Below are 14,176 nucleotides of genomic sequence, written 5' to 3' on the forward strand. Positions count from 1 at the left end.
CTGACAAAAACTGATTCTAAGCTCTAAAAAAATGAACTTCTTTACAAAACAGAAACAGAGTCACAGATGTGAAAAACAGATTTATGGTCCCCAGGGGGCGATGGGGGAGGGATAAATTGGGAGGTTGAGATTGGCATATATACACACTGCTGTGTATGAAATAGATAACTAATAAGGGCCTCCTGTAGAGCACGGGGAACTCTACTCAATACTCTGTAATGACCTATATGGGGAAAGAATCTAGAAAAAGAACAGGTACATGTATAACTGATTCACTTTGCCGTGCAGCAGAAACTAACAATATTGTAAATCACCTATACTCTAATAAAAATTTTAAAAAGTGAAAAAAGGCTGACTCTATGCAGCTTTCCCCATCTTGGCGTTCAGTGACTTTATGCTGATACATTAAAATTGGCTATGGTGGGAGTATTCACACCATGGAAACGGACAGATAGTAGCAGTCGGGGCCTTTTTAACCAAACACTGTCCTGGTTACAGCACGTGCTCATGGCGAGCTTCACCTTCTCCTTCTCTCCCTCCCTTCCTGTCTCCACCTTCTCCTCTTCTCTTCCATCCTTCATTCCTCTTAAATATGTACCAGATATTTAGAGCTTTCACAGAGCTTACAGTTTAGTGGGGGTAACAGACATTAGGGCTTTCCTGATGACTCAGAAGGTAAAGAATCCACCTGCAATGCAGGAGACCCAGGTTTGATCCCCTGGAGAAGGGAATGGCAACTCTCTCCAGTATTCTTGCCTGAAAAGTTCCATAGACAGAGGAGCCTGGGGTCCCGAAGAATTGGACACGACTGGGTGACTAACGCTTTCAGTACCTTTCATGTTCACTCGAAACATAACTAGTTTGATCAGTAAAACTTGGAAGCGATTTCTTCAACAGACATTAAGAAATAATTGTATAGGAAGTGATTTCTTCAACAGACATTAAGAAATAATGGTATAAGTAATTATATAGATCTGGTTACAACAAATGCTAAAAGAAGAGAAAGAATGGTGTAAGAGTGTGTTAAAGGAAGACCTACTCTTAAACAAATTTTTTTCCTGAAGTATAGTTGATTTACAATATCAAGCTAGTTTTAGGTGTACAGCAGAGTGATTCAGTGGCACACACACACATTCTTTTTCAGATTCTTTTCTGTTTGGTTATTACAGAATATTGAGCAGAGTTCTCTTTAGCAACTCTGACAGTAGACCCTTGTTAGACAGTAGGTCCTTGTTACCTACTGTTGTGTGAGGTAGTCAGCAAAGAACTGTGGGTATTGTTGCTTGTTTTCACTAAATTTGATAATCTTTTCATTTTTTAATTAATTTACATCATTTGGTGCTTTACTTACTAACCAGAATCTATAGAGATGAGGGTTCTTCATTATTTTTCTGATGAACCTTGCAACTGATTGAGTCATGTATTTATAACCACATTAGTGACAGTTGAGCCTCACACGCAGTCTGTTCTTTGCATTTAATCCTGTCTCTGTAAGGCACTCTGCATATTCTCTGTTTCTGTTTTGAAGTAGCATGGATGGTAATATATTCACTGGCATTTTTAAAGTGCACAGGAGGTAAAAGTGGATTTAGTGGTTAATGTTTTTTAACTTATTTGACAAACTTTAGCACTTTCTCCCATTACAGGAATTTCTACAAAAATAGTTTCCTTGGTTTGTTTTATCTAAGAGTAGAAAACCCCAAGCTTGTAAATTTTCAGAATCATTTCATTTTCTACCTATTTTAGTTCCTGTCTCTTTGGTTCCCAAGGTTTTCTTATAACACTTTCTTTCCTCTGATAACAGGCTCAGTCTCAGGGTGCAATAACGTTTAAGATTATACCCAGCATCAAAGAAGAGACACCATCGAAGGAAGGCAAGGTAATCATTCCTTAAAAATCCTTTTTATTTCCCCCCAGGAGGAACTAATGTTTTTCCATTTAATACATATCTTCTTTGTCTCAGCAAGTTGACCTTAATATTCTGTTTTTTAAATAAATCAGAGTTAGAAGAATACTGGCCATTTCACATTTACTCTTTATATTTATTCATCGTAAACGGAACTCTCTTCTAGATGTTTATCAAAGCTCTCTTTGACTATGACCCTAATGAGGATAAAGCAATTCCATGTAAGGAAGCCGGGCTTTCTTTCAAAAAGGGAGATATTCTTCAGATTATGAGCCAAGATGATGCAACGTGGTGGCAAGCAAAGCATGAAGGAGATGCCAACCCCAGAGCAGGACTGATTCCCTCTAAGCATTTCCAGGAAAGGTGAGTTCCTGGCGCAGAATCATGGCCTGTCTGCAGCTGACCTTTTGTTCCCTGCAAAATACCATTTCAGCATAGTTGTGATAAAATAAGCCCTGAAACCTTGCCTTCGAAGCCTTTATCCCTCAGGTTTGGATTTCTGTTTTGTCTAATGAAGTATGAATAATGACCAAAAATAACATGACAATCTCAGGTCATATTCACTTTTTGTTATGAAGCAAATGGAAAATAGCACATTAATATCTGAAACTGCATTGATGTGAAAGCTAGAAGAAAAAAAAAGTGATTGCAGAGTCAGGAGAATTTATAAAAATTTGGAAGTTAGAGGATTTATTTCTTAATTTGAGTAGATTGCATTGTATTCATTTTTTCCTCCAACTTTCCATTTTTTCTTAAGACTTTTAGTATTTTAGTGATATATTAGTCTTGGATCTGTCCTGAAAATTGATAGGCATATTGACCTTCTTTTCCCCAGGAGACTGGCTCTGAGACGACCAGAAATATTAGTCCAGCCCCTGAAAGTTTCCAGCAGGAAATCATGTAAGTTTGTTAATAAGAATGCAGAAAATCTAAACCTCGCTGTTTATTTTTGACTATTATAGCAGGTGTTTGTGATAGAATAAGAGGTCCTATTATGTGTGGTAACTTTTGGATCATCTTTTCATAAGAACCAACAAGTAAGAAATTCATAGTGGGAATGGCAGAGTGAATCTTTTGAAGAGAGGGGTCTTTGGGGTTGTTTATAATAAACCCATGACTCACTGTTTAAGGGGAAAAAAAGATTGCTACTCTTTTTGTTTTTTGAATTGAGGTATTTTATATTGTAACCTAAAATGCATCCCTTATTTCTCTAAAGCTAAGAGGTTTGGTTAAGATGATTCTTGGTAAAGATTAGAGGGGAAAAAAAAATCCATCATTTTCTTGGGCACAAAAGCAATTGTGCCTAAAGCAGTTGTTCTTGTTCTATTTTGTTCCTTATTTGTTTGGACATCATAGTAGCTCTGACCTTCACCCTGTCTGTTCAGAGTTATTACCAGACTAGATTAAAAGAAAATAAGAGTAAGAAAAACAAGGATGTAGGATTGCTGGAAGAAATAGTGTGGTTTTTCTTTCAACCTACCCTTCTCTCAGCCACTCTTGACTTCCCATCTCCCACCTCTTAATAAGTCCCCAGCTTATCTTTAAATGTCCTACTTTATCTTCTTTGTTTCATGGTTCTAGGTATTTTAAGAGTTTTAAAAAAGCCCTTTGTTTTCAGCATAGAAATTGTACATTAAAAGGTGAAATGAGCAAATAAACGGTCCTGGAATTATACACCAACATCTGTTTTTGGTATCGCTGCGTTTTTCACATCTCCTGTTATTTCTGTCAGTTAGTAGGAGCATAGAGCCCAGGAATCACATTAGAAGGGAGCCAAACTGCAGTCGCATATAAATCTCACCAGCAGGCTTCAAGCAGCGCACTGATGCGAAAGCCTGCTTGTTCTTGCTCTGTTCAGTCTGGGCCGGAGGAGGAAACCCTTACCGTAGACTGGCACATGGACTGTGATACTGAGGGCTTCAGGTGTAACCAGACTGTTGGGTTGTTCAATGTGATGAACTTTCACTGGGAGCACAGCCAGAGGAAAGGGGCTTTGAGGCCCCTACCCGACTTGCTCTCTGAGGAACTTTTGAATTTGAGGGCCTGCACACTTCTTATATATGTGGGACAAAATATGTGTAACCTGAAAATGAAGTAGATGTGATTCTACTCAAATCTGAATGCATACTCAAATTGGCTTGAGTTTTAGACAATGTAGACATGTACCATAGGTTATAATTATGAATGTTCACTTATGTAAAATTTTTGATTTTTTTTTTAAACTGTACAAAGTAGAGAGGTTGTCTTTTTACTAGCTCTCTCCACTGGTTTCAGTATAAATGCTTGTGAATGTGAGGGTGTGTGTGTGTGTGGGTGTGTGTGTAGAAGCACTAATTATAATGGAGACTTTTTGTCTTTGAATATACATAATTTCTTTTCTTTGTTAATACTCTAGTATCTGAGCCCGAGGACTTGTCTTTATGGAATGTGGAGGTCCTTTCACCCTTATTTCCTTTTCTTTCTCTCTCTCTTTTTTTTTTAACCTAGATTTTGATTCACTGATAGATGCATTGTTCTCATATTTAGGTGTTTCTTATTTTTAAATAAAAATAAATCTGGTCAATATTAGCTGAAGTAAATCACTAGCATATAGTAAATACAGCCTTGTTCAGAGAAGCATTATATTTCTATGAAAATTAAATAGAAAGCCAATGTCTTTATTCTCAAAAAGAATTGAAATTCCATTTGAAATTTCTTTGAATGTTGTCTCATAAACCCCTGAACTCAAAAGTTATGCAAAAATCATTGCACTGGATCTGAACATTTTTTAAAGCATTTAAAAGCACTTTGTTTTGTAGCCTGTGTATTTGAAAATGATTTTTTTTTTTAATGTAACTGAATCTCATAAAAGCCGTCTGACTCAACACTTCCTGGACTTTAACTTTTGGTGCTTAGATTGTTGGGGTAGGACATTCATGTTTTCATGCCCTTTGCCGAATTGTAGAATAATACTATGAAGAAAAGCAGAATCCTAATATAAAGTCTTTTATTTTTATATTTCATTTTATTGAAAAAATCTATATATATTTTATAATCATTCTATTTAATTACATTGAGTAACATATAATAGATTTTAAAGTTTCTGATTTAACAAAATTTCTAAAATAAGAATAATCTACCTTGGTGTTTATAAATTTATGGAAAAAACTCATGTTTATAAAAATTTTCTTCACTAAATTTCACAAGGGCACTTAAAACCTAGGAAGATAATGGGTAAGACATGGAATTTAGAAAAATGACTAATCTAAAAATGTCAAATTAACCAGTTAACTTTTTCACAAAGTGATTGCTTTTGCATTACTAGTGTTTTACTCTTTATTTTAAATAAAGAGTAAACTTTATAACTGAAGTCTGCTTGGAGGAAAAGTTCGTGGGTAATGGCCCTGGTACTATAGGGGTTCAGTTAGGGTGAATATAGAAGTCAAGACGGGTTGGAGCATCCCAGGGCTGTATTATCTCTGCCTTTGTGTTTGTGCTAGAACTCTGGGTCCTGGCTCCATTAGACCCAGAATAAAGTAAATCAATTTTATTCTGAATACAATCGAAAGACTTCCTCAGGCTTTACAACTGCCATCCTTATATGCAAAATTCTGAGTGTATGTGGTATTCAATCTTGATGCTTAGTTATAGTTCCTCTCCTTAAGAATCCATGTATATCTAATACATATCCAGAAAAATGGGCTCCTCAAACAAAATAATTTGCTTCTTACACATTCTTAAAAACTAAAACATGAACTCTTAAAACTAAAACATTCCTGAATCTTAGAAGCTTGATGTAGCAACTCATCTCCTCCTCCTCTTCCTCCTCCTCCTCCTATCCAGCAAAGACATTTTTTAACTTTTTATTTTATATTGGAATGTAGCTGACTAACAATGTGAGAGTTTCAGGTGGAGAGCAAAGGGATTCAGCCCTCCATATACTACATGTATCCATTCTCCCCCAAAACTCCCCTCCCATCCAGGCTGCCACATAACATTGAGCAGAGTTCCCTGTGCTATATAGTGGGTCTTTCCAACAAAGAAGTTTATACAGAATTTCATCTGCTTGCCTTCCCTGCTCATCTAATGCTAGGCTGTCACATAATGAATGTTAATAACACAGACAGGAGAGCAGGGCTGGGAAGCTGACAGGTGTTCTTTGCTGTGATGAGGGTTTAGATGGTTACCAGAAGGACACAGGGTGTTTGGGGCTGAGTACCAGCACATTTTATGTCTCAAGTGGTACACAGGGATAGATACCCTCACAGACAACGTGGCAGCTTATGATACTTGTGTCGATATAATTTAAAGGAACTATGTTTCTTCTGTCAAAGCTGATTTTTATAGTTCAGTTGTGTATGTAAAGTCATATGATGTCACCTAACTTCTAAGGAGAAATATGAATTTCTTTGATTACTTGAAATATTGTTTGTTCCCTCTCTATTGAAACATAAGTATATAAGTTAGGAATTAGCTTCTTAGTAGCATAAACTTTAACTTCAATTAGATGTAATTTATATTTAAATCGAGTCTGTGTGGGATTCGGAAAAGACTCTTATTCATGGAGTCTATTTTACTGCAGAATGTTCAAGTATGATATTTATTTACAGTGCTTAATTTCCTGTTTTTAGTTATCAAAATATAAATACCTGAATATTTCTAATAATGATGATTGAATATTAATGAAAATATTTTCTTTTACAAAATAGCTCTAATAGAACTCTGGTTATAAAAAAACAAAATTGTACAACTTACTGACTTTTTAAAAATTAGAAGGTAGAGACACAAAATATTTTAGAATTTGTTTTAACCAATTTTGATTGTTATCATGTGGGTAAAAAAGAAAACATTTAACTGCAGTCAAAGGGTGTCCATTTAGAGTGTCACCAGGTTCATTCAAAGACAAATATTTTGTGAACTGAAGATCACAGTCTACTAGCAATAAAATTTAAACATTGAGGAAAAGAGTGAATTCATTCACATGGTACCAGTGTTCTGGAAGGCCAAACATTTGAGAATAAGGTATATATGTATATATCATTACTCTACAGGTTGTTGTAACGGTACTTTCCAAGTTGAGTAAGCTTCTTCTTCCTGGCATCTTAGATAATGTTTATTTACTGTTTTCACACATACATTTAATTCAGAAATTAACAAATAGATCATGTTCTTAAACTAAGTTTGTGTGTCTAATACTTGGTCATACATTTTCTGAATATTGGTGGGACTGTGTGTAAGAGCAACATATGAGGTTTTAAAAATATGTGAAATACTTTTTTGCCCCGACACCTTTTGGGAGATATCAAAGATCAGTTTGTGTAGAAAGAGGTGTAGATGAATTAAGTTGTAAATTGCACACCTGATCATGAGCTGGTTGAGGTGAAGACCTTGCTTGTTGTTGCTTAGTTTTCATCTCAATAAATTGTGACCTCCTTACACACAGAAAGATAAGACTGTCAGGGTGTATGTGTTTAGCTTTTCCACGTGAGAGATTCAGCCATACTATCTCCTGCCTTTCGTCCTGGGACCCTGGTTCATACAGGTAAGAGAGTTGACCAGCGGTTAGAGGTCTGGTCTGTGGTCATGGATCACTGCAGCTGTTAGGGGAGATTGCAGTGAGGGGTGAGCGGTCTGAGAAAGCAGTTTCTAGAGTGGAGGCCTAACTCTGCCCCAGAGAATATCCCACCAATACAGACACAGTTTCTCTGCTTGTCAGGAGCATCTGATGGGTCCCATTCTGGTAACCTCCAGCAACAAGTCCATCCTGCTGGGGATGCAGTGCTTTTCCTTCCTCTGAGGACAGCGTTGCTCTCTCTCATTGTGACCTTGGTCTGTCTCTCCTCTGGGCTTTTTATAATTGTTGCATCCTGCATGTTGGTGCTCAGTGATGTAGAGCGGACTCTTGCTGCGGCTGGGAGAGGAGACCGCCCTTCCCTGGCTCCCCTGGCAGGGAAACACCTAAGAGGTGGCGGATTCTGGGTGGGCAGGAGGCTGGAGCTGTGGAGGGTGGAGGGAGGTAGTCAGGAAACGACAGAAATCTGTTATTTCCAGGGACCTTTCCCTTGACTTACATTTCCTAGTTCAAAGCTCCAGGTTTTAAAAAATGACTTTTGGTGTGATTGCATGGTAATTCAAAACTCAGACTCTGGAACTGGACTGCGTGGGTCCACACCCCAGCTGTGCCACTCAGGAGTGCCTTATTCCTCTCTACCTCTGATTTCCCATCTGTAAAATGGGGATAATACTTCCAGCCTCATAGGGTTGTTGGAAAATTATGTAACTTTATGCGTTTGACGTGCATTCAGCAGTGCCTAACTGAAGCAAGAGTCCTGCAGCTTACCCCAGCTCTCTTCTGAGATCCACCTTTTATATATTTTTCCTCTTTGCTTTTTCTCCTGGGTTCTATATATACATTCTATTGGATATTTATGTGTATATTGTGTCATGCTAAAAATACCATCTCTTCCTACTTAAGAACTGCACGGAGGAAATGTTCTTTTGAGAATTTATGCAGCATATTTAGGACCTCTTATTAGAATATGAAATGTACATATGCTGCATATATTTTAAGTTACAGATTTTATTTTTATGTCGATGGACTTTGGTGTTTTAATTTGCGTGTGTGTGTGAGAGAGAGACGTGGCTTTTTATCATCTAATTTATGTGATGTGGAGTCTTTAATCAAGAGTGCAATATTCAGTCTATCTTATTGTGTATTATCACAAAAGTACACTCTGTTACGCTTTACAGCAGATATGTCTGAGATCACAAGTTGATCAATCTTTAACATGACCTGTTTTTATTTCTACTTAGATGTTGGGCTTGGCTATCCTGTGTAACATCCCTTCATTGTTTGTTTTCCAATCATTTGTTTTAGATGCACGTGGCATTTCAGAGCTCCTAAGAAATGAGGATAAATAAACTCACAACTTGAGTGACTCATACTATAAACCTGAATAGTAATAATTTGCTTGTCATCTTGGCAAATGACTGTCCCAATAAAACTAATGCAGTTTGAAGGTCAATGGGTATTTGAAAAGTAAGAATAAGATGTTGTGCACACTTTCTCCTAAGTGTTTTCTTTGGCTTCTGTGCTGTCCTGTGAAGACAGAAGTGAGCAGAGAGCTATTCTGACTGGTCCTGTTCACTCAGTAAGGTCAGGTAGCAAAATATCTCCTGCCTTGACTTGTAGTTACAATGTTCTTCTGTTAAATATCCAGTTTTCTCTCTCCTCCATTAACTGAAGAGGAGTCTCCTAGGTCAAACCTAACTCATAATGCCTTCTTATTAGTAACTTAAGAATTATTTCAGATTACTTCTTAAAATACTTTTCATCATGTAACATAGACAGCATAAAAATAAAGGGTTCTGTCTGACTCATTTCATATGTATAATAAGTTGATGACAGTTGTCAGGATATTGTTACATTTACAGGATATATAGACACTTTAAGGGCAAAATTTGTTGCTTCTAAAATGTTTACTTCTTTTTACTATTTTCATCATGAAATATCCTCAGTTCTAAATAGTTTAGAAACAGAACTGTGCCATGAAAATTAATATAATCCCCTTATAGAAGATATTATTTTTAAGAAATGCCGATTTTTTTTTCTGGTTATTTCCCCTTGTGTACCCATAATAAACTATATGAAGACTTTTGTGTTTTTACTGCTTAAGTGTATACATTATTTTTAGACCATAAATACAGTATAGTCTAAAAATGTAGTTTTTCAGATTCTATTTATTCATTGACTAATTATTTTGAAATATTTAAAATACATTTGTTTTTTCCCTTTGGCTTTTCTAAGATGAGGAGACAGTTGAGAGTGGTAGGTGGATTTTTTTTTTTTTTTGCTCCCTTGGGTGCAGCATCTTCCTACTTTAATTGTATTTTCTGCACATTTAATCATTTCCTCTTTCTTTTTTTGTGCTTCTCAGAGGAAATTAAAGGTACATGTATACAAGTTTCCCTGCATAGTCTAGTAATTTTGTTTAGTGCACATATGTAGAGGATTAAATTGATCATAGTAAACAGTTTATATTTAAAAGATCATTGTACATCCTATCTTTCATCTTGACATTATAGTACCCGCAGTCATGGTTGGACTTTGTTTTAGAAAGAAATGTACACTTCTTTTTTTTTTTTTGCTTCATAAAGCAGCAGTATACACAGTATTTAATGTAGTACATTGCTTTTATCTGCAGTAGTCTCAAAGATAAATGAAGAAAGCAGTGCTATTCATATCTACTGACAGACTCATTATTACCTAAGGATGTGGGTAGCGTCTTCTTAACTATTTGATTTCTGCACAGTCTGTGCTATTAGTTTTAGAAGTATATTTGTATAAAGATGAAAAGCCTAAAATAATTAGACCCCACTACTTAAATTAAAAATTTAAGATATGCATAACCCAGTATTTGTTTAATTCTTGGAAATAATTAATAGCATATTGTTTATTTTAAAATGTTTTCATCTGTTCATTTTTTTTTAAACCAAAATAAGGGCTGTGTCTTCATTTTAACCTTTCTGTCTACTCCAGTGAGCCAAAATAAGTGCTATATTTTACATATTCTCAAAGAGCCTGATTTACAAAAATAAATTAACTTTGGGGATCAAGTGGTATAATTTTCTTGATTGACAAAATATAAATGTATCAGACAAGTCTGTTAAAATGTTCTTGGAACCGCAGTTAAGGCACTTCCAAAGCAGTGTGAAAAAAGAATTGCATGATGTTTCAAAATGTTACTGTAAACTTAAATATAAAACAAAATGTTTTATGTTTAAGAGTAGCATTGTGAGGGCTGTTCTTTGCTGTGCTTTATGATTGTTTGAAGTGATTTATTTTTTTGCATCTGTGGCTGGGCTTCTAACTGTTCTGCTTTGTTTCTTGGCTTTCGTTCTGTCTGCTCTTACACTCCATCCAGAAGATGCTGAATATGGTGGTATCAGCAGTGGAACCTATATAGGTGAGCAATTAGTCATGGAAGAGGAGTTCTTTCTTTCTGTTGCTTTCTTCAAAGCCATTATACTGTTTTTGTCTTAAATTAGCATATTTACATTAGCATGGCTGTTATCAGCGGGGGGTAGCATGAACCTTTATTTTAAAACTGGCTCAATTGGTTGGACACAAAGGAATTAAAAATGTGCTTTGGTTTATTATTCAGGAAGCTTCCCAGGTGCTCTATTTTTGAAAACCATGGTAATTTTTTGATAAAGGATGACAAATCATCTATTTGTGCTAAGTAAGTTTACTGAATTAGTTGTATCTGGATTTCTCTAAATTATCTAGCTGGCTATAAATTATTCAAAACTTCTAAATAACTTGCATCTTCCTAAATAACTTTGATTCCATTTTCTAATGACTTATTATTCCCATAACCCCTCTCAAAATATCCATTGATCAGCTCCCTGTACGATTAAAGTTTATGATTAACTTGCTCCTCTGTTTTGGATGGAAAATTTTCCAGCTTGGAGATGCCAAGGGATGTTATAAACAAAAGTCAGGATGTCCAGAGATTGTTAAAGCCTTCAGAGTTATCTTCATCTCAATTCAGACGTTTCCTCACTCTGCTGTGTGTCGAAACACTGACAAATTCTTCACTTGCAGTAGTGATGGGTAGTGGTTATGGAAACTCAGTTTGAGAGAGAAATCTTTCAACCTCCTTATTTTCAGATTAATATTTAGCAATATTTATGTACATGATGGTAATATCTCTTGGTTATTGAAGAACGGTGCCAGATACTGTATTTGTTATTTAACATATATCTTACTTCCCTTTTTAAATTTTTTTTTTACTCTTATCTCTTATATGGCGAGATTGGTGGTATTTTATCCACTTAAAAAAAAAAAAAAGGAAACTGAGACACAGAAATCTTACAGGATTTACCAGAGACAATAAATGTTGCATCCTGGTTTCAAATCCACAGCTATGTAGGTATAATACCTATTGTGTCTTTTACAGTATGCTGCCCTCTAGCTTTTCATTCTACAAAACAAACAAAAATTGCAGAACATAGGGTATTTTAATTTATATGCTGGGAAAATTATAATTTACAGAGAGAGAACTGAATGATCAGAGAGAGGTTAAAATTTCCTCAATTCTTCACTCCATTCAGAACAACACAATGTGCCAGATACTCTGTATATTAATCGATCCTCTCTTACAATCTTAGAAGCCTTAATGGCTTCAAACCAGAAGCATTGATTAGTCTCCTGATTCTGTGGTCAGCTGGGCAGTTCTGGTCTGTGTCAGCCTGGCAGATGGCTGCAGGCTGGTTGTTTGGCTGGGATCTGCCTGATCTGGGGGGCAGGAGTGTTCAGTTGGGCAAACTTGTTACTATCCCACATAGTTTTTCACCCTTCAGTAAGCTAACCATGTAGAGGTCTCAGGGCTCTGCAGAGTCACAGAGAGAGCCATCTCTGGTATGTAAGTGCGATGAAGCCTCTGCTTATATCACATCCGCTGATGGCCCATTGGCCAGAACAAGTCTTGTGGCCATGCCAGAGTCTGTCGGGGGTTGGGGGGTGGACTGCCCTGGAAGTTGGGGGACAGGGAGAAGCCATCACTGCAAACTTCTGCCTGTCTCCAAACTAGGAGAGGCACCTATCCTTGGTCTGTGTATATCTATCCAGTGAAGAACTGTGGCATACTGTGCAAGGGGTTCTCAAGGCAAGAATACTGAAGTGGTTTGCCATTGGCTTCTCCAGTGGGCCACATTTTGTCAGAACTCTCCACCATGACCCATCCATCTTGGGTGGCCCTACACTGCATGGCTCATAGTTTCATTGTGTGTTAGACAAGGGTGTGGTCCATGTGATCAGTTTGATTAATTTTCTGTGATTGTGGTTTTCATTCCGTCTGCCTTCTGGTGGAGAAGGATAAGAAGCTTATGGAAGCTTCCTGATGGGAGAGACTGACTGAGGGGAAAACTGGATCTTGTTCCGATGGGCAGGGCCATGCTCAGGAAATGAGATGGTTGGATGGCATCACTGACTTGATGGACATGAGTTTGAGTAAGCTACGGGAGTTGGTCATGGACAGGGAAGCCTGGTGTGCTGCAGTCTATGGGGTCACAAAGAGTCAAACATGACTGAGTGACTGAACTGACTGAACTGAACCAAACAGCTATGGCATAAAGCATTATTGGATGAATGTCGGCTTCCCTGGTGGCTCAGATGGTAAAGAATCTGCCTGCCATGCAGGTGACCTGCGTTCCATCCCTGGGTGGGGAAGATCCCCTGGAGAAGGGACTGACAAGCCTTTCCAGTATTCTTGCCTGGAGACTCTTGTAGACAGAGGAGCCTAGTGGGCTACAAGTCTACGGGGTCACAAAGAGTTGGACACGACTGAGTGACTAACATGATGATCATCTGAGGCTGGGGCAGTGAGGGACTCAGTCCCGTGAGAGGTGACACTGGAACAGGCTCCGTGGTTTAGGCGGAGTCACAGTTAGTGCCAGAGGATGAGGACAGCAGCAGCAGTATGGACAGAGGTGACTGTTGCAGAGCACAGGGTGACAGGTAGATGGCAGCACTGAAAACTTACCATAGTGCTCGATGATGTGAGATCTTCAATGGCAGGCCAAGTAACTTACACATTTTCTTAGCATTTTGCCTGGTTTTTGGACTCACGTAATTCTTTGTATAAAATTTTATCCAAAGACTGTAATACAGGTTTTATTCTACATCTCTCTGATAGAATGTAGGGTTTTATAAAGTTAATATTTAGTAGATATGACTTGAAACTCAAAAGCAAAGGTGATCAGCACAATGGGTTGCTTTCAAGAGCTCAAAGGGCATGAGTTCTGATAAAATGCCACTGCATCTGGCAACTCGGAATCACTGCTGACGCCTGAGAAATGACTTTACTGGAAGCCAAAGCCTTGCAAGTGAGGGCGGACAGTGAAGGGAGAGGTCAGCTGAGGTCAAGGTGGTTTGTGTATCTGAGGATAGGAGTATTTTAGTGGGAGAGGATAATTGGTTCATATCTATAGGCAGAGACAAAGGATTGATGGTTAAATTCTGAGATAGAAAGTAGTTCCTTGATCAAAATCCCAAAGCAGATGAGATTGGGTGGAATTAAGACCACAGGATCTTCATCACTTAGATCAAGTAAAGTCTGCACACGTCCCAGGAAAACATTTTTTAGAAAGTGCAGAGGGCTTAGTCCTTCCAAGAGACCACTCTGTGGTTGTTCCACTTGCTTCAGTTGTGTCCGACTCTTTGTGACCCCATGGACTGTAGCCCGCCAGGCTCCTCTATCCATGGGATTCTCCAGACAAGAATACTGG

At 37.6% G+C, this 14,176-nt stretch overlaps 1 protein-coding gene across 2 annotated transcripts in view; it reads left to right on the top strand.

The window, feature by feature from the left end:
* MPP7 (MAGUK p55 scaffold protein 7) overlaps positions 1 to 14,176 on the top strand; it is a 219,660-nt gene that overhangs the window by 159,033 nt on the left and 46,451 nt on the right. Inside the window, exons 9-12 of one of the 2 annotated variants that reach the window (XM_065921254.1) lie at positions 1,805 to 1,879; positions 2,073 to 2,269; positions 2,742 to 2,806; positions 10,813 to 10,851. In XM_065921254.1, the coding sequence (XP_065777326.1) occupies positions 1,805 to 1,879; positions 2,073 to 2,269; positions 2,742 to 2,806; positions 10,813 to 10,851 (376 nt within the window). The remainder of the gene's footprint in view (positions 1 to 1,804; positions 1,880 to 2,072; positions 2,270 to 2,741; positions 2,807 to 10,812; positions 10,852 to 14,176) is intronic. The other variant, XM_065921255.1, reaches the window with a different exon arrangement.

Source organism: Muntiacus reevesi, chromosome 2 (genome assembly GCF_963930625.1).
Source record: "Muntiacus reevesi chromosome 2, mMunRee1.1, whole genome shotgun sequence".
Lineage (NCBI taxonomy): Eukaryota > Metazoa > Chordata > Mammalia > Artiodactyla > Cervidae > Muntiacus > Muntiacus reevesi.